Here is a 20110-nt window from a genome sequence, read left to right on the forward strand (position 1 = left end):
GGGTATACTTTGAAACATGTCGTGATGTTGTGTCATGTGAGGTTGAAACACTAAACATGTTGAAAGAGTGGGAGTTGAGCAGTCAAAAAGGAAAAAGTGATAGTTGAGAGGCGAGATAAATAAAGTCATAGCAAGTTCAAATGACAAAATGGAAAAAATAAGAACTAGGGAGGTGGAAAACATGATCACGAGGATGGGAGAATTGTCAAAGGGACTATATAGTTTGGGAGAAAACGAAAAAACTAAAAATGAAGTTTTGATGTGGACGACTAATTTATTTCCACATTACAAAACGACTCAATCCAAAGATTTTCTTTTACTTATGGTTTTGGTTTTGAATCTTTATAGTTTATTTAAAAAATTCAAAAAAAATTACATATAAATAAATGAGATATTTTCAAACCATATTTTCAACCCTAACCTTACCGGTTTATTTATCGTATTGGTCGTGTTACCCAAAATGGTTTTATTTTTCGTCAAGTTCGTATTGTATTAGTTTTTGGCACTTATATTTATTTGAACACCTCATTAAAATTACCTATATACCCCATTCTCCCCCAAATACTCCCCTCGTTCACTTTTTCAATTATTCCACATTCGTTCTTCACACTCCCTTCACAACGTTCATCAGCTGTGACCCTCTTCGATCTCCATCTAGACATCCGATCTCCGGCGCCGGCTACTGCTCTTTCTCCGATCCGGTCAGTGGCGAAGCTTGAACAATTAACTAGGGGGGGCGAAAGTATTATAAATTGAAATTAACGTTTTCAAAAAAAAATTGTTTTTAACAAATAAACACCCAAAACACCTAGAAAAAGAATTACAACTCAGCCCGACGACTTTTAATGTCTTTAAATTCATCAATTACAGACTTTGAATCAATGTTTTCAGCAATTTCTCTTTCTATGTAAATCACCAAGTTGTTTGCGAGAAAATCATCCGACATCTTATTGCGAAGACGATTCTTGAATATTTTCATTGCTGAAAACCTCTCTCTGTTGTTGCGGGAGAAACTGGAAGTGTCAAGATTAGCCGAACCACTCTATCAAGCAAATAGTATGTCTCACGTTTCCGAGTTTCCACAAGACGCTTGCATATGTCAGCAATAGTTGATACACCACTTAGTCTGGGATTCTTTGTGATATCAATATTATAAATCTCCAATTGATATCGTAATTGAATCCTCTCTTGCTCCGTAAAATCTTCAGAATAATACTTCTCAACAAGAAGACAAATTTGATCAACGTTAATCACTTTAGAAACTAAAGTAGAACTAAGTCTTTACAACTCTATCGACCGATCATTGAATCTAGTATTCAACGTATGTAACTATTTGTCCAGTGTGGCTGTAAACAAATCCACTCGATAAAAATGTTCAAAAGTAACATGATTGTCTATTTTTCGAGGCCGGTATCGAATAGAAGTATATGGAGCATTCATATCTGGCATATTTATTTGATGTTTTTCACAAAAAAAACTTTACTTGTGCAAGTAAGGACTCCCATACTTTGTTTCTAAAATCATTTAGACCCTCCTTTGATGCTGAAACTAACTCCATGGCATTAAGAATATCTTGGGATTTCTTTTGTAGAGCTTGAGAAAGTATTTCAGTTTTTCCCATTACTTCCTTTATCAGGTGAAGAATAAACACAAACTCAAATGATTTCAGATAACAGTAAGCTGCATCAGCATCTCTGCGTTGAGAATAAGTAGCAGATACGTCATCAATTATTCCTTGGAGAACAACACGAGTACAAGCAAACATGTTAAGCAAACTACAAACGGAACGAAAATGAGAACCCCAACGTGTATCACCATTTCTTCTTAATGACCCAACTTGATTCAATCCTTTACCTGATTCGATTTCACCTAGTTCCAATAACTGTTCAATCTCAGTTGCCTTTGCTTTTTGTAACTCATCATGACGCTTACTGGAAGCACAAACTACGTTAACTGTAAAAATTAAGTTTGTGAAAAACTGATGAACCAGAATAATTTCCCTTGAAGCAGCCACCAAGGCTAATTGCAATCTGTGAGCAAAGCAGTGAACATAATATGCATAAGGACAATCCTCAAGAACAAGTGCTTGTAATCCGTTCCATTCCCCTCTCATATTACTAGCACCATCATAACCTTGGCCACGGATTTTACTAACATCAAATTGATAGTGTAAAATTTGTCTCCACATATTTGTTTTCAAAGTTAATGATAAGGTATCCCTAAAATGAACAAAATCCAAGAACCTTTCCCATATGATTCCTTCCACATCAACAAATCTTAAAACTATCGCCATTTGCTCTTTTTTAGACTCATCCTGTGACTCATCAACCATGACACAGAAGTATGAATCCCCCACTTCACTACGAATATGCTTTCGAACTTTATTTGCAATAATACTAAGAATTTCTTTTTGAATGTTCGTAGAAGTATACTTTGAATTATAAGGAGCTTTCTCTAATATAACGTTTGCAACTTCATCATTATACGATGCTAGAAGTTTTAGAAGTTGGAGAAAATTACCACGATTTTTGGAATCAAGTGTTTCATCATGTCCTCGTAAAGCACAAGCTTGGAAGGTCAACCAACGAATTGTGTCAATTGACAATTTTATGCATAAACGGTTCTTCAATATTTGTGCTTCATTTTGCTTCACTATGATATTTTCAATGTGAGCTGCTTGGTTCATCAAGTTTTCAACAAATGCAACAACATTTCTATGTTGTGAGCAACCAATATGTCTCAAGAATGCACAATTTTTCCCATCATTAACTTTTTTCCAATTGTCAAATCCTTTAACAGTAAATGCATCGTAACCATGACACACACTTGGTTTATCATTAAATATATAACAAATAAAACAATAAGAAGCATGTGTTGTTGGAGAATATTCTAGCCAAGTAAGGAAAATGTTGAACCAAGAATATTTGAATCTACGAGGATGTTTTGTTGAACCTTTAGCTTGATACTCCTTAAGATGTATTTGGAAAGGTCCTAAATTCAGATAAGCTCGTCTCACTTGTTCTCTTAAATTAACCGGAAAATCCCACATTTGCTTTCGTTTAGCGGGATCTCTTTATAGATTCTTCAAATCAACTTCATTAGGATTTTCCTTTTCTTGTAGTTGTGGCTCATTCTCATGTTGTTTATCATTTTCTTGCGGTTGTGGCTCATTCTCTTGTTGATTTCCCATTTCTTGCAGTTGTGGCTCACTTGTTGAAACTTTGTGACGTTTACTCTCTTCACTTTCATGATTAGTTTCTTTATCATCCGCCTTTCTTTTGTAAAAATAGTCTAAGGTTTTCATCTTTCCCATGATTATATCTATAAAAATCAAAATCAAAATTAGAACAATAACCAATAACTCATTTAACAATTAGCATTGTGTGAAAACTGAAAAGTAAAACCAAATCAAATTGACAAATTGACAGCCAAATCAAATTGACAAATTGACAACCAAATCAATTTTATAAAAATAGTCTAAGGTTTTCATTCATCTTTGTTTTCAGTTTTGTTTGAAGCATAACAAAATCATTTTTTTTCTATTCCTACAGCTTACAATAAATAGACTAGAAGACTAAACAAATCATAATTGAATATTGTTAAGTGATAAACCAAATTCACAAATTGACAGGAGAAATTCTAACCCCTAATTTGGAGTTTGGACAGGACTGAGAGAAAAGAGGAGTCAGGAGAATTGGAGAAACTCACAAACAACAACAACAGTGTAGCACAACATTCAATTAGAACAAGGATTCAAAGAACAAGTGAACTAGAAAAGAAAAAAGAAGATCGACATACCTGATTTTTGGTGTTGGTGCGATGGGTGATGGCGAGACTGAGACCGACTGGCCAACAGCAAGCAACGACAACAGGCAGCAGCAACAGCGGGAAGAGGTAGCAACGAATTTGGGAAGTGGCGACTCAGCGAAATTGGGGAAGAACAAGAATCGAACGTGATTTCTGAATATTTCTTGGAGAATTCGGACTTGTCACTTGAGGCTTGGAGAGTTGGAGTCTATTTCAGGAGGGGCCAAAGCCCAATTTTGAATTTAACAGGCCCTGGAATTAAATTTTTTGTAAGTGTATTTTCTATTTCTAGCCCAAAAATCAGGGGGGGCCACTGCCCCTCATGGCCCTATAAATACTTCGCCACTGTGGCCAACAGCAAGCAGCGACAGCGACAGCAGGCAGTAGCAATAGCCGGCAGAGGCAGCAGCGAATTTGGGAAGTGGCAACTCAGCGAAATTGGAGAAGAACAAGAATCAAACGTGATTTCTGAATATTTCTTGGAGAATTCGGACTTGTCACTTGAGGCTTGGAGAGTTGGAGTCTATTTCAGGAGGGGCCAAAGCCCAATTTTGAAGATAACAGGCCCTGGAATTAAATTTTTTGTAAGTGTATTTTCTATTTCTAGCCCAAAAATCAGGGGGGGCCACTGCCCCTCCTGGCCCTATAAATACTTCACCACTGGATCCGGTTAGTCCCACTTTCTTTATCCGGTTATACCTCTAGGATCGATACATGAATTTTAATTTCTGGAATAGATGAAGCACGTTATTTACTTGAATCTAGAACTCAATTTCTTGTCTGATTTCTAGTATATGGTTCCCAGTTTATTGGTTGGAATCCGGATTTCTTTTTATGGTTCAGTATAATCTGATGAATTATCTATTTATTTTTTTTGGAATCGATGAAGCAAATGATTGTAAGGCAGTTTGATATAATCTGATTTGCTGTTATAAAGTCTACAGTTGGTAGTTGGTTTTATGTGATTCTTGAAATAGAGCAGTTTACAGGGTTTTCTGAATTACGTCTGGTTGATATAGTTTGGTCTTAATCTTGTTTGATGTTAACATGAAGTAGGACTGATGCCTATTTGTGTGTGAATTGTTAGTAGAATGTCTCAAATAATGTTGTTGATATGAGTTATGCCTGTTTTTGTGTGATTTGTTGTTTACATTATTGGTATTTATGTTGTTTACATTTTGGTACTCACAGATAAGGGAGGAAGTTATACACTACAGAGAAGATATCTAATTGAGTGTGGTTTAGGAGAAGAAACATACATAGGTACAGGTGAAGAGGGACTAGAGAGAAAGAGAAAAATGGCAGTGGAGGATGATAAGGTAAAGAGAACTCGAGATCTGCTGTCGAGTTTCTATTCACAAGACGCTTCTCAGACTTCTGCTCCCACCAAAACCACATCAAGATTTGCCACTCTCGACACTATCAACACCACCTCCTTCGATGGCGATCAGTACATGAACCTTCTTGTACGCCCTCTCATCTCATCTTAAATAATTTATTAAATAAAAACTTCTCCTTCTCTTCTTTTATCTCTTAATGTTGTATCAAAATTTGGGTTATATTACAATTTAATTGAGCCCATTTCATGTCAGAGGTAAACTGTTTCTCTCTATGAGTATCAAATGTATATACATATCACTATGTTATTCAAGATTTACAATGAAGGTTCCACATCACCCTTATTCCAGATTTCGAAATCTGGATTTCTCCATTAAATCTTGATTAATCGAACATGTTTTTGCCAACACTTTGATGTTGTTAATCTTAGCTACTGGGAGGAGTAAAATTGTTCAATTAGAGAATCATTGAGTGCATTATAGAGAATCTTTGGCATACTTCATTTACATTTGTCAAAGAAGGTAGATAGATAGGCTTATTTCTTCTATTTTTTTAGTAATTAGTACAGGTGATCTTTCCTTACCAGTCAAGGTTGAACCTGTAGGTTTTTTTAAAGATAAGCCTCATATTAATTAAGCCTATCATTAAACTCTTAAGTCTAAATTATTATGTGACTGGTTTACTATTTGACAACTTACATTATAAAATGTTTACAATGTTTCATTTTCTGGCTTAGATTTTGTTTTTCGGGGATGAGTAAGGGTGAGTTGTGTCCTTCTCCTAACCCTATCTTGAGTTACAATAATTTTTCAGTCTTTAAACAAATATTTGACTAATTTAGTTAGGGAACTTTTTCTTAAAACCAAATGATCGAACTTCTTTAAAACAAATGATTCATCAGACTTTGGAATGATAACTATTTTTTGTGTTGAGTCTTTAAACAATACTAGACTAATTTAGTCAGGGACCTTCTTTTAACCTAATGACCTGTCAGAACTAGTTTTTGTGTCTAACAACTAACAAGATTATTAATCACTCATTGGATTTTTCAGGCCATTCCCCACCAAATGATAATATGCTTCACATGAAATTTTAGGCCCTTCCTCTAGCGGATCACTTGTATACCTCGGGAATATACCAAAAAAAAAAGAAATGGTTTGTGTAGTGGAACTGATCAAACAAGTTGGGGAAGGACTATAATAGGGCTTTGTTGCATCATAGATAATACAAATGTTGTCACAAATTTAGTCATGAGAAAAGATGGGACGCTAGGGACTGGCTTTCATTAACAAAAAAAGCAATAACACTTTACAACAGTTATCTATTAATATGATATTCGACATACTTTGATGAAGATTAGGGTTTCGAAAGTGCATGTGGTTTCTTGTGGTGTTATTAGACTCTCAATCCATCCTATTAATTTTCTGTAAGATATCAAATACATTTTGAGTTTTGATATATATATATATATATATATATATATATATATATAGCATCTTAAGTCTATGACTGTAAGCACATGCAAGAAAGGGCTATAAATTTTAAAAGATGAATACAAAATGTGCATACAAGTGCACCACCAATGTGATCTAAAATGTCCTAAGTGGTTAATTATGTACTTCCAAACATTTACCAGGCCTCCATATAAGAGGTATATATTATCCAAGTCTGAGGCACTTTGAATAATGAAGAGTGATAAGGACATCAATCCATGGCTACATTGTCAACTTTGAGCACCTTTTGATGCTTTTTTCCCTTACGTTTCAGGTACAAAAGTCAAATCTGGAAGGCCTCCTTCAGAGACATGTGGAAATGGCTGCTGAAATCAAGAATCTTGACACTAACTTGCAAATGTTAGTGTATGAAAATTATAACAAGTTTATCAGTGCTACAAATACAATTAAAAGGTTAGATAGACACTATCTCTGAGTTACCAAATCTGCTTTATTGGTTGTTTGTGTTGGATTAATGTCTAAGTCCATAACTATAATTGGTAAGACTTGACCCGACCCGGCATGGTCCATTTGGGTTGCATGAAATCATGCACTTGGATAGACTAAATGAGAGAAATAAGACACTTATGGTTATTAATATATTATAAGTTCTAGTATATTAATAATAAGAATAATAAGATTATTTAATTAGTATTGATCAAGAATTAATCTAGGATTAATTAAGTGATCAAAAGAAGACTAATTAAATATATGGGTTGATTGTGCAAATCATCCATACTTATATAGTGGGCTAATGCTCCATGGATTATCTAGTTGGGCTAAAACCCATATGATGCTCCATGGTGTTTTTGTACCCATGGATCATGGAAATGAAAGGCCATGTCAATTAGGGTTTGCATGGTGTAACCCTAACTATATAAGCATCTTATTCTTGACCAAAATCAGTCACTAGAGAGAGTAAGAAAGGGCTAGCCGATTTTCATGAAGTGTAGAATTCTCTCAAGTTATTCCAAGTGTATTTGGTGTTGTGTGAACCATTTGAGGTGTCACACTTGGGGCACTAGGCACTCAAGCTTCATGAAGACTTTCTATATCAAAGAGGTATGTAATCTATCTTGCTATAATCATTGTTTTGTATGCTAGATTAGGATAATACCTTGGAAGTTCTTATTTGCATGTATAATAGAGAAAACGTAGATCCAAGGTATTTAGGGTTGCATGTACACTTAGGAGTGTTAGAATGCTCAAAACCCAACAGTGGTATCAGATCCTAGGCTTGTTTTCTTGTTATACTTGCAAATGGAGCTGAAAAATCGAGTTTTGATGTTGTCTGCCCAGCAGACTCGCCGAGTCCAAGGCAAAAAGCATCCAACTCGCCGAGTTGGTTCGTGCACTCGACGAGTTGGACCCCCAAACAGCATAAATTCGACTTTTTTGGCTGGAATTGGACTAGGAACATTACCCTAAGATGTTTTTGAACTTATAAACCTGTTTTTGATGTGGTAATGTTCATGCTAATCCAATTTCAAAGATAATTGTCAATAGATTCATGTTTTGTATTAGTTTAAGGTTTAGACTAATTACATGAAAAAGTTTGATTTGAATTATCTTGTTCTTATGAGTTGCTTAGATTAATAGAAAAGTTGAGTGAAATAGTTGTTTTCAATCCAAATTAATCTAAGAGTTGATTCTAAAATGTGTTTTTGTAACTTGTCCTCAAGTTATATGAAAAGTCATATTTAAGATTCATAAAACTCATAAAAGTTGGCAAAGGTTACAAAATGAAGAGTCTAGTTCTAATTAATTGATGTTATGACTCCATAATTTGTCCTCAAGTTATGGAGGACCAAGAGTCTCTTCATTAAATAATAAATAAAAAAAGTGTAACCTTAATTAATTTCATAAGTTATAAAATAAAGAAAAGTTAATTCTTTTATTAGTTTAAAGTCTTCCATAACTTGTCCTCAAGTTATGGAACTTGAAGAGTTTTTGGATTAAAACTACTTTAAACACATAAGTTATGGAATTAATTAGTTTTGAATAGTTTCAAAACTTGCCTCAAGTTTTGGAATTTGTAAAGTTTTCTCTTATGAATACTTTAATTCCAAGTTAGCCCTTAGAATTTTAAGAGTTAAAATTCAACCCTTATACCTTATAATATTATAAGTTAATAATATATATATATATATATATATATATATATATATATATATATATATGTGTGTGTGTGTGTGTGTGTATGTATAAGAGTAAAGTCAGTCTTACCGCTAGTACGCCTCATTCACGAAGCCGGTCTATAAGGTGGGTATAAGGTTGTTGTCTATAAAATGGCAACTTAATGAGTGTCCACTCTCACCCACCGCTTGCTTGACTAGTGGAGGGTCGTTAGCCGAACGGGTTTGACAGGACTAGAATTCTCCCTTCATTAAAAGTATTAATGATAAATACTAAGTAACTAAACTCTTATAAATACCCAATCTTAGTTACTTAGGAAAATGTGAATAAGGTGCTAATCCATGAAATTACACTTTGCACTTTGTTTAAGTCGGTTAGTGGAGCGTGTGTGGTTAACCGGCACACTAACTCGTATTTAAAAAGGTAGGCAAAGGGTAACTTAATGTTTATCATAGTATCGATGGAGTGTGTGTGGTTAACCGACACATCGATTGAGGGGTAAACACTTAAGGGTACCAAGTAATTTGTGTGGTTACTTCACACCTTGTTTTGCGATCCTCGACATCCCAGTCACAAAACCTGAAGGGCACACTCGAGATTGAAACATGCCATTGAATAGTTCAATGAATCTCAAAGATCTAGGAGTTTCAAAACCAATTAAAACCTAATTAGTATTTCGTTTTTCATGGTGGAAATTGGTGAATCGTCATTCACCTACCTTCAAATTTTTTATAGCTTGGATTACGACATACCTCTTCTACGTTATAAAATAGTTTGTTGGGTCCTAGCCTTAATATTTCATATTGGGTGTCATATTAAGGACTTAAGATCAACTATCTTGAATATCTCCCAAAACATGTCTGGTTTAGACATTTATGATCTTCCCAAATCTCTTGAAACAAGCTTTCCTAAATGAAGATGATGTCCCTTAGAAATCATACTTCTTTCACCTCCTCCAATTATTCTCCCTAACCCACAAGTTCTTGAAAAGTTTAAGATCACTCAAGCCCTATTGGCAAGGCAAGGTCTAGGTGTGGTCACATCTTGGAGATGTAGTCATATATTGACAAGCCAAGAGAGTTGGGTGTCAAAGTCTTGAGAAAGTTGGTGGTTCAATCACTTTCTAAGTCACATAGTGAGTTCCTTTGGGACACCTATGAAACAGACTATGACAAGACCCTTAATGATCTTATCTATTTGTTAAGATCAACTTCCTTAAAACTTGATGGACATTGACAATAGTGACACAGGAAATCCAGAAAAGCATTCTCTTCCCAATGGAAAGGGATCGGTCATAGTCAACTCGGTTGACCAAATGGTAAATAGAAAAGCTAAGTTTGTGATAGTCCCGTGTACCATTATCAAAGGGTCCATATGTTTATATTGCCAAAAAAAGGGTCATTAGTTGCGAAGCTGCCAAATTTACCTAAGGATGTTAAAGTCAATAAGTTTGACTCTACTTCAGGTAAAGTCCACTATCTAACTCTGCTAAGTTTCTATTATGAGATTCTTGATACATGATGTGACTGGGTCACATGGTGATTTTTTAAGAATCAAAGAAAAGTGAAGAAACTTAAAGAAAGAATATGTTGAATCTGATCGCGTAGATGGATTTCTATCGCGTAGTTTGAAGATCGGATTCTTGAGCTACTTCTTAGGAGTTATGAGATGTTGCTTAGGAATAGATAACAACAAGTTTTTCATATGGATTGTAAGGATAAGTTTTTCCGCTAAGTTTTTAAAATAAAAGGAAAAATGATGATTTTATTTATTTTACAATATCCTTACAATGGCATTTGAGGAAAAATTGTTGCTTATATGATTCCATTAATTCTTTCATTTGTGGTGATGTCTAAATTTACCAAATAAGGAAAGATTCTCATCACCAAAGTCTCAATTGGACTGGAACTTGGAATCATACAAGTTGTATAGCATGATGAATGAGAACTTTCAAGTATTGGAAAATTAAGACTAATTACTTGTTCACATGGATGTGTGAGTCAAGTAAAGGACTAAGGGATCGAGTACACATTCTTGTGCACTGGTCAAGTCCACCACAAAAGATCAATAAGATTATTCGTCATAATTTACTAAAGTTCAGTAAATATGGTTATACTTACAAGCTTAAGTGTAATTCTGAGACATTGGAAAAAGGTTCCAATGTAAGGCAGAGCGAATAAGAAGAATCAAATTAGGCAGAAGGATAAAAGTTTCTCAAATCTGAAAAGATGGGAGAGTACTTTCGTATCAGTTTTTATGATCATCTTAATGATTTAGAGACCTTATCACAATTCATCCTCTAAGTGATTTCTTATAGCTAAGAAGATGAACTATGAATTGTTGAAGTGGTTAAATCAAGAAAATGAGTCATACTTAGTTCCAATACAAGTCTTAGAGTCATACTCCAAGATTGTAACTTGAGTGACATGTCTCAAAGAAGGTTTAAAACACTTGTCAAATGTAAGAGTAAAAGTTTTCTACTTTTGTACATTTGAAATTGGTAAGTTGTGATGTTTTGGATAAAACAAAGACCAACTTAGGCCAATTGTGTGAAGTGTTTGTCTTGGTTAGAATCCACACTATCCCTTGGATGTTTGACAAGGGAGTCTTATAGGTCAAGAGGACAGTGGGAGTCTTAAAAGTCTCAAGAACTAATCAAGAATACAACCTGAAGTTCTTCACTAGCACACGACTTGAGGTTTATAACCTATCGTGTTGACATATTCTGTGCCCATTCCAGTTAAAGTTGGCTTTGCATATGAGTTCTTAGAGTTCTCAATGTGTCGCACAACAAGTCGGAAGCAATGGAAGGCCCTTGAGCTGCCAGGTGGCAAGAAATTAAGATTGAGTTCAATCCATATGAGTTTGGATTTGTCATTATCCTTGTCTTGTGATTATGGTTTTGACAAATTCATATGGGTAGGAACTCCTACACCATAAAAATCTAAGTGTCATAAGGTTTCTCTCCGATTCATGAAAATGATGGTGAGGAAACACTTTCACTAAGCAGATTTTAGCTAGATAGCAATTGTGATATTTGCATTCTCAAAGTTGTTAGTGGAGCGTGTGTGGTTTACCGACACACTAACCTGGACTTGTGAGAAGTAGCAAAAAGGTCTAACCATTATGATTACGGCATCCCTCTTCATAATTGTTTAGACACACAAGTGTGCTATCTAAGGGAAGATGTATGATTTTGATAAAGTCTTATCAAAACAATCTAGTATCAGAAATCTGAACTTTCGTAAGAAAGTCAGCTGATTTCTGAATACATGTCAAAGCTAGTGGGAGCATAAGTGTTACGCTAATAATCATCATGTTAGTGGGAGCATGATAATTATGATAAGTATTGCAAGTTAGCAATGTTAATTATAGAAAACAAAAGGTTTCAATTGGGAAAAGTTGTTTTGCTATAATTAAGGGAGAGGAAACTATACTTCATCTCAAATCTATAAGCTTAGATCATGAGGCTTTAATCATTTAGTCAAGGAAATATATATGAATTTCATGTTGGAATGGCTCAACATAAGGAAATTCTGTATATGGGTCCATTATTTGCGTTCTAAAATTCGATTATGATTACGGCATCCCTTTTCATAATCTGAATTATGAGAACTTGGCAAATAGAAATGGAAATGTTATAGCAAAAGACTGGTTTAGTCTTTATGTGAGACATCATGAATCGTTTCCCATATGCTTCGGATATAGGATCGATTACATGTGCTATATTCATCAGTTCTAAAAAATTTCCAAATGCCTGGGGCATTAAGAAAGGAAAAGGTTTAGAACTGGATATGACTAAAAGGATTAAACAATTGTCGAGGACAATCTAAGGTTTACCAAATATTGGTTGCTCAAGGACAGTTGGAAGTATAGTGATAATTCTGGAAGGACCATATTGACATAATTTGTAAGGAGGCAACTCTTGTTCAGAAGTGATAGTCAAAATGGAATCTGGATATGTTTCAAAGTTAGAATTTTCAATCTGTTTAAGATTAGGAAACTTAATGCAAGAAGGATGTTTCTAAGGAGCTGATCTCCTTTGGAATGCTCTGTAATGGTTGTTGTCAAGACTTTCTGACTTTGTGCATAATCATTACAAGAGGATCAATGCATATAAGTTTAGAAGCTAACAGATTTCAGTAAATGACATGAATTTGGAATTCTTGTATTTGCAGTAAGGATTTGGGAGTGTGAAAAGAGAATCATTGAAGTTATGTTCAATGAATCTAGTTCACAAAGTAAAGATCATAGACAAACATATGCATGCTTGGTGTATGGCATGACTAGTGTTTAAAAAACATAGTGTACATGCTTGGAGCATGGGACAACTATTGTTTTAAATTTAAGAATAAAGTTGATAGCTGAAACAGTATAAAATGAATAATGTGTAATCATATGGTGATAAATAAAAGGTGTTTTATTTATGTTCATAGATTTTGATACCATATTGGATTCAATTATTATTGTGTTTCACTTTGCATGTTTTGACTTCCCGGATAAACTGGGTTATCCTTCCGGAATGACTAAGTTATTCAAACCATCCACAGTCGTTCATATGTTGGAAGTAGATATGAATTAAGACTGTCATGGGTTTGCTTGTAGAGGTCTAAGGTGTTGGACAAAGGGCTACAACACTCATGAGTGCTCATAAGTTTTGAGTATTGGATTCAACCCATGCTCATTGGAATCACTTCATGGATTTTATCACGAGTGATCATGAGATGATAATATCTTATATTCTTCAAACCTAGAGATATGAGTTGTTACTATGAGTTGATAGTACATTGATTGCACGAAAACGCATTTGGTAACTCGGTGCTATAAAACGTGTCTTTGTGTATGATTCAACAAGTAGTAGAACAAGCCATATGAGTCGAAGTTTATCCATTCCTTTTACCTTCGGGATAAAAGCGAAATCTGTGGGCCCCTCGATGATTTGATGATGACAAATGGAAGTGCTCGGCCGGGCCAGGACTGATTTGATTTGTTTAATTAGTCAGTCGTCATTAATCGGAAATTGGGAATCAACAAATGGACAGAGAGAATGATTATAATCCATGTCTCAGTCCATATGATATCTAGAATGGAGGAATATATGATCCCTTATCTAATGGACAAGTCATTGACAAAGGTCAAAGTTCATCGACAAGGTCAGACTTCGACAAAAGCTTTTGAGAGCTACGATTGCCGGTCGGTTCTTGAAGTCATACGCAATAATAGTTTTAGACTTATCCAAGTGGGAGACTGTTGGATTAATGTCTAAGTCCATAACTATAATTGGTAATACTTGACCCGACACGACATGGTCCATTTGGGTTGCATGACATCATGCACTTGGATAGACTAAATGAGAGAAATAAGACACCTATGGTTATTAATATATTATAAGTTCTAGTATATTAATAATAAGAATAATAAGATTATTTAATTAGTATTGATCAAGAATTAATGTAGGATTAATTAAGTGATCAAAAGAAGACTAATTAAATATATGGGTTGATTGTGCAAATCATCCATACTTATATAGTGGGCTAATGCTCCATGGATTATCTAGTTGGGCTAAAACCCATATGATGCTCCATGGATGCTCCATGGTGTTTTTGTACCCATGGATCATGGAAATGAAAGGCCATGTCAATTAGGGTTTGCATAGTGTAACCCTAACTATATAAGCATCTTATTTTTGACCAAAATCAGCCACTAGAGAGAGTAAGAAAGGGCTAGCCGATTTTCATGAAGTGTAGAATTCTCTCAAGTTATTCCAAGTGTATTTGGTGTTGTGTGAACCATTTGAGGTGTCACACTTGGGGCACTAGGCACTCAAGCTTCATGAAGACTTTCTATATCAAAGAGGTATGTAATCTATCTTGCTATAGTCATTGTTTTGTATGCTAGATTAGGATAATACCTTGGAAGTTCTTATTTGCAAGTATAATAGAGAAAACATAGATCCAAGGTATTTAGGGTTGCATGTACACTTAGGAGTGTTAGAATGCTCAAAATCCAATAGTTTGGCCAGTAACATTGATTGGTGTTGGATATGTATATTAATACTTTTTTTTGTGGCAGAATGAAGAATAATATTTTTGGTATGGAAGTAAATATGGAGCAACTCCTTGAGAAGGTATTTTGGGAACACATTGTTGACCTTGTTAGCAAGAAAAACGTAGAAAGTTATATAAATAATACCACTACTTATTACTTTTTGCAGATAATGTCAGTGCAGTCGCGAAGTGATGGGGTCAACACTTCATTTTTTGAAAAGAGAGAGCATATAGAGAAATTACACCGCACCCGTAATCTATTGCGCAAAGTTCAGGTACCAAAATGCCCTTTCCACTTCTACTGATTGATTGTTACTTTTTCCAAACATATATATATATATATATATATATATATATATATATATATATAATATCTACTCATTACCTTTGTTAAGCAGTTTATATACGATCTTCCTACCACGCTTGGAAAATGCATCAAATTTGAAGCATATGGTGATGCAGTGAGGTTCTATACTGGAGCCGTGCCAATATTTAAGGTCATTTTATCAACTTTTCTTTCTTATGTCAGATTAGATCAGATGCTTATGTGCTTATGAACCCATGTAATTCATTTATATTTTTTCTCTGTATGTTGAACTTTCACCAGGCATATGGGGACTCCTCATTCCAGGATTGTAAGAAAGCATCTGAAGAAGTAATGTCATTTATCGTTAACAAGCTTCAGGTACATTCATTGTTAATTTATTTATGAGAATGAGATTAATTCAGATCCTTATATAGCCATTTGGAATATATGTTAAATAATAAAAAGAAAACAATATTGTGCATCTTGTTTTTCAGGATAAGGTTTCTTCTGAATCTGAATCAATACAAGCAAGAGCGGAGGCTGTAATGCTTCTTAAGCAGTTGGATTTTCTGGTTTGTAACTCTGATTTTAGCAACAAATTCAATTCAAGAGCTTTGTCCTGTAGTATTTATTTTGTGGGCTTGCTGAATATTAACTTCTACATTGAATTGAAGAAAGGATACACAACTTGTGATGTGCATACATGCATGCATCCAATCATTAGCCTACACACATGGAAACATGGAAAGCAAAACAACTTGAATTTTGCATTTCATGTGCTATTTTCAGCTGTTATGTATAGTTACTATTAGTTCCATAGTCAAAATGATTGTCACTTTGATTTACTTTAGACCTCTAGTAGTGCATGTTCCTTGTATTGGTAACACATGTTTGAGTACATATGGAATAGAAAAACAAAAATCCAAAAAGGAATAACTATATGATTTCATAGAGTATGGTTATGTGAAAGTTTGATATATTTGTGTTACTAAAAGATCACAACACAAGACTATCCTGTTGTACCCGAAAATCAAAAAAAGAAAGGATACTAAATTACTTTTTGGAGGATTTGAAACATATTTTGAAGCTGTAGAAAGATGATGTAAACAATCAAGTTTTCATGTTTTTTTTCCAAGTATTTTAATGAAATGCACAGAGAAAGTATTTGATTGACTAGGTAAGGTATGCATGTTGGCAGGTTGAAAATTTGAAATCCAAGCTTCTTGAAAATCTAGAGCAGTTCCTTAGGGAACTTGATCTCTCTAAAGAGATAACAGACATGGGTTCTCGTGAATCTACCAATGAAGGAAGTGAATCTGATTCCATTCCTTGTGTTCCCGAGGTAATTACAATACACAATTGTTTTCATTTGCAAGTTGATCATGAGTTGCCCAATTTGTTGAATAGGTTCCCACTCGTGAATTTGTGGAAGTTGTTCATGCATATCATGTCATTTTCCCTGATTCAGAGCAGCAACTGGTCGAACTCGTGCAATATTTAACCACAAGGTAAAGGTAATAATAATAATATGCATCTGCATCTTGTTGTGTTGAATGTTGATACCTAATTGGTGTTTGGTTGGTTTATCAGGCACTTTGAAGCTGCCAGACAAGAAATACAGCAACGGATATCTTCAGAAAAATTATCCAACTGACTTCGTATGTATTATTATTATTGTTTATGGTTGTAGGCATTAACAAGAGAATGTGAGATGAATAAAATGTGTTACTTACAGGTTTTATATGGACTGATGTCCTCCTGATGGATGAAGTCTTACCAGAGGCTGGCTGGTGTACAAGATTTTGGTTTCGAGGTCATCATTACTATCTATCTATCTATCTATGAGTAATGAGTTAGTTATGTTTATAATTTGTTTAGTTGACTATTAAAAATGTTAATGGGTTCACTTCAGGCTGCTTTTGTTGCTGTGAGTGAGTATGTTGCCAGTGCTTTTACCCATCTTCTTCATGAAATATCCGGTTAGTCTGTCTCTGTAAACAAGACATGCATATATTTTTTAATATGAACAAAGGATAAAAGTGTAATGCTTTGGTTGGTTTTCTTCTGATTTGAACTGCCAGACACTCTCTTGCAAATTCAAAAGGAAGATGGCACAGACAAGGAATATCCTTTGGGAGCTGCCCTTGAGGCCACCAAAAATACTTTGATTCAAGGCAGTATAAAACTCTTATTGGTAAATCATACATACATACATACATACATACATGCATGCATGCATGCATACATACATACATACATACATACATACATACATGTGTATTATTAATTAGTTGATATTGTACAATTGATGTTAGTGTAGGATTTCCGTGTTGGGATTGATATTGAAGCTAAGAGACATGATGATTGGTTGGATACGTGAAGGGTTTCAGAGGTTCTTCAGACGACTTAATGATGAGTTACTGTTGCTCTCCGGACAAAATGTTAATGTTAATGTTGTACAACAACAACAACAACAACAATAGCAGCAGCAGCAGGAGAGGTTGCAAGGTGACAAGGTCCCTGCTGGGGTTGTACTTGTGATATCCCAGCTATCTGTTTTCATTGAAAGAGAAGCCATCTCAAGAGTTACCGAGGCAACACCTGCTTTTCTGTTTCTATCTTTTATATTTATATTTATATTTATTTTCATGGCTTGTACATGTTACTTTTCAGGAAACTGGGTCCTTGTTGTCATTGTCAGGTGGTGGTTATGCTTTTGATCCTGCTCAAGTGTGTCACACCTTTAGAGCGGTTGGGGAAAGGCTCTTGCAACATGTATGTTTCTTGTTCTTGTATTTATTTATTTATTTATTTATTTATTTATTTATGACATACATGTTGTGTATTGTTGAGTTGAGTAAATTGATTGAGGCTTCCTTTACAGTATGTAAATATGAGAACCCAAAGGATTTCTGTTCTTTTGAAGAAGAGGCTGACAACACCGAATTGGGTCAAGGTTTGTCCCATATCACATCTTGCTGCTGTTATAATATGAATATGCATGATGCATGGTGCATGTGTTGGATTAGTATCTAAGCCAATAACCATATTTGGTAAATACTTGACCCGATTGTGCATGGTCCTTTTGGGTTGCCTTCACCAAAGCAACTTGATTTGAGAAGTAATAGAGAAAGAGGTTATTATGATTTATTAATATGTTATAAGAATAATATATTAAAGGAGAAATCATAATTGTTTAATTAATATTGGTAAATAATTAATTAGGAATTAATTTTGTGATCAAGTGTAATTAATTAAACTAGAGGGGATGAATTGTAATTATGTGATAGTTACAAAATATGGTAATGGTTATCCTAGATATAGGTTGGGCGAATTCAAGGGATAATATATCCTTGAAATCGTCCAAAGGATAAGGATAAGGGTTTTCAAGGCTTATCTTATGGTTACTTGGTGGGCAAGCAACTAGATAAGGATAAGGACTGAAACCCTAATCTCTACACCTACATAAAGACCCCTAAGGCCATAAGAATTCGTCCATGCCTTGTCTAGGGTTCCTAGGGACAAATTTCACACCTCTTTCCTCTCTCTATTACCTCTCCATTTTCTCTTGGTGTTTGTGAGCCATTAGAGGTATTACACTTGTGGTACTTGCTTTCAAAGACAAGAAGGTTCAAGATTTAAGTTGTTATTACAATATAACAACAAGAGGTATGTATTTCATCTTTCCTTGAGGATTTCAAAATTCTTAGAAGCCTTTTAGGGTTCTTCAAGTGTTCATAATGTTGTGTATCTAATAGTGAAAACATAGATCCAATTATAGGGTCGCATGCACACATAGGATTGTTTGTATAAAACCCATCAGCATGATGCATGAATTGATTTATCTTTGTGGCAAACATGTTGACATCATAAAGATCCAAGAGAAAGTTCATATGTTTGTGGATATGTATGTTTCTTCAAGAGGTATGTATATTCAGCATATAATAATAATATTAATAATAGTAAGTATGAATGTATGTATTTAATAAATAATAATGTGGTGTGGCAGTAGGAAGAGAAGTGAAGCAGATATTAGGTGAAGGAGGATGGGTTGTGCGTAAACATGCGCGCACGGAGAAGAATGGAAGAACAAGCTCTTCACGCAACAATACTAATAATAATAACCGTTCAAACACCAACATGGCTAGGAGTCAGCTCCTGGAAACTCATCTGGCAAAGCTGTTTAAACAAAAAATGGAAATCTTCACAAAAGTCCAACACACACAGGTAGTTAGGTATTTGCTTATTTTAGGTAGTAGATAGATACACATAGATAGATAATAAATCAACTAATAAGAATTTTGGTTGCAGGGATTTGTTGTGATGAGCATTGTGAAACTTTACCTGAAAAGCTTCCAGGAGTTTGTTAGGCTTCAGACATTTAATCGGAGTGGGTTCCAGCAGATTCAATTGGACGTGCAGTACCTCAAAACCACCCTCAAAGACACAACTGATTCTGAAGATGAGGCTGCTCTTGAATTCCTACTTGATGAGGTACTTTACCCCTCCACTAAAATAAATACTCCAATATCTTTGCATCTATGTGTTTTTGTTTTTGATGTTTTCCTTTTGGGGTTGGGGTTAAACAAAACAGGTGATTGTTGCTGCTGCAGAACGTTGCCTTGATCTTAGTCCTCTGGAGCCTGACATCCTAGACAGACTTGTACAACTCAAATTGGCTAGATAGGCCCACCAATGTATCCATTTCCAATTCCAATTCCAAATCCAATCCAAGGATTTTTTTTCTTTTTTTTAAAAAGAGAGCAACATATCTGTTTGTTGTATGCTTGTGTTATATATATAGAGAGAGAGAGTGAGAGAGAGCATCACAAGTGTAGTGTGGTTGGTGGTCCAATCCCAATCAAATCTGTAACATCCCGAAATATCAAGAGTAGAGTTGAAGGGCTAAAAGAGTAAATTGGGAAAGAGTGACTCGGCGAGTCCATGTGCGGACTCGGCGAGTAGAGTCGCGACTTGGTCGC

At 34.9% G+C, this 20110-nt stretch overlaps 1 protein-coding gene and 1 pseudogene across 1 annotated transcript; one reads left to right on the forward strand and one right to left on the reverse strand.

Annotated features, from left to right (window-relative positions):
- The first annotated feature begins 616 nt into the window (after window positions 1-616).
- LOC145005847 (vacuolar protein sorting-associated protein 51 homolog) lies at window positions 617-19818 on the forward strand (annotated as a pseudogene).
- On the reverse strand, window positions 976-3049 carry LOC145007414 (uncharacterized). The gene is made up of 2 exons (XM_078966352.1): window positions 1484-3049; window positions 976-1215 (listed from the first exon to the last, which is right to left on the reverse strand). Exons 1-2 carry the CDS (start codon window positions 3047-3049, stop codon window positions 976-978), a joined length of 1806 nt encoding a protein of 601 aa, XP_078822478.1.
- Window positions 19819-20110: the final 292 nt, after the last annotated feature.

This window comes from Lactuca saligna, chromosome 7 (genome assembly GCF_052625555.1).
Source record: "Lactuca saligna cultivar CGN05327 chromosome 7, ASM5262555v1, whole genome shotgun sequence".
Lineage (NCBI taxonomy): Eukaryota > Viridiplantae > Streptophyta > Magnoliopsida > Asterales > Asteraceae > Lactuca > Lactuca saligna.

Excerpts from the sequence above, each read along its gene's own strand:
- LOC145007414 (XM_078966352.1), bottom strand. The coding sequence starts at position 3,049 with ATGTGGGATTTTCCGGTTAATTTAAGAGAACAAGTGAGACGAGCTTAT. Across the intron at positions 1,216-1,483 it reads GGGAGTCCTTACTTGCACAA|TATTATTCTGAAGATTTTAC; the intron begins GTAAAGTTTTTT and ends CTTGTTGAGAAG.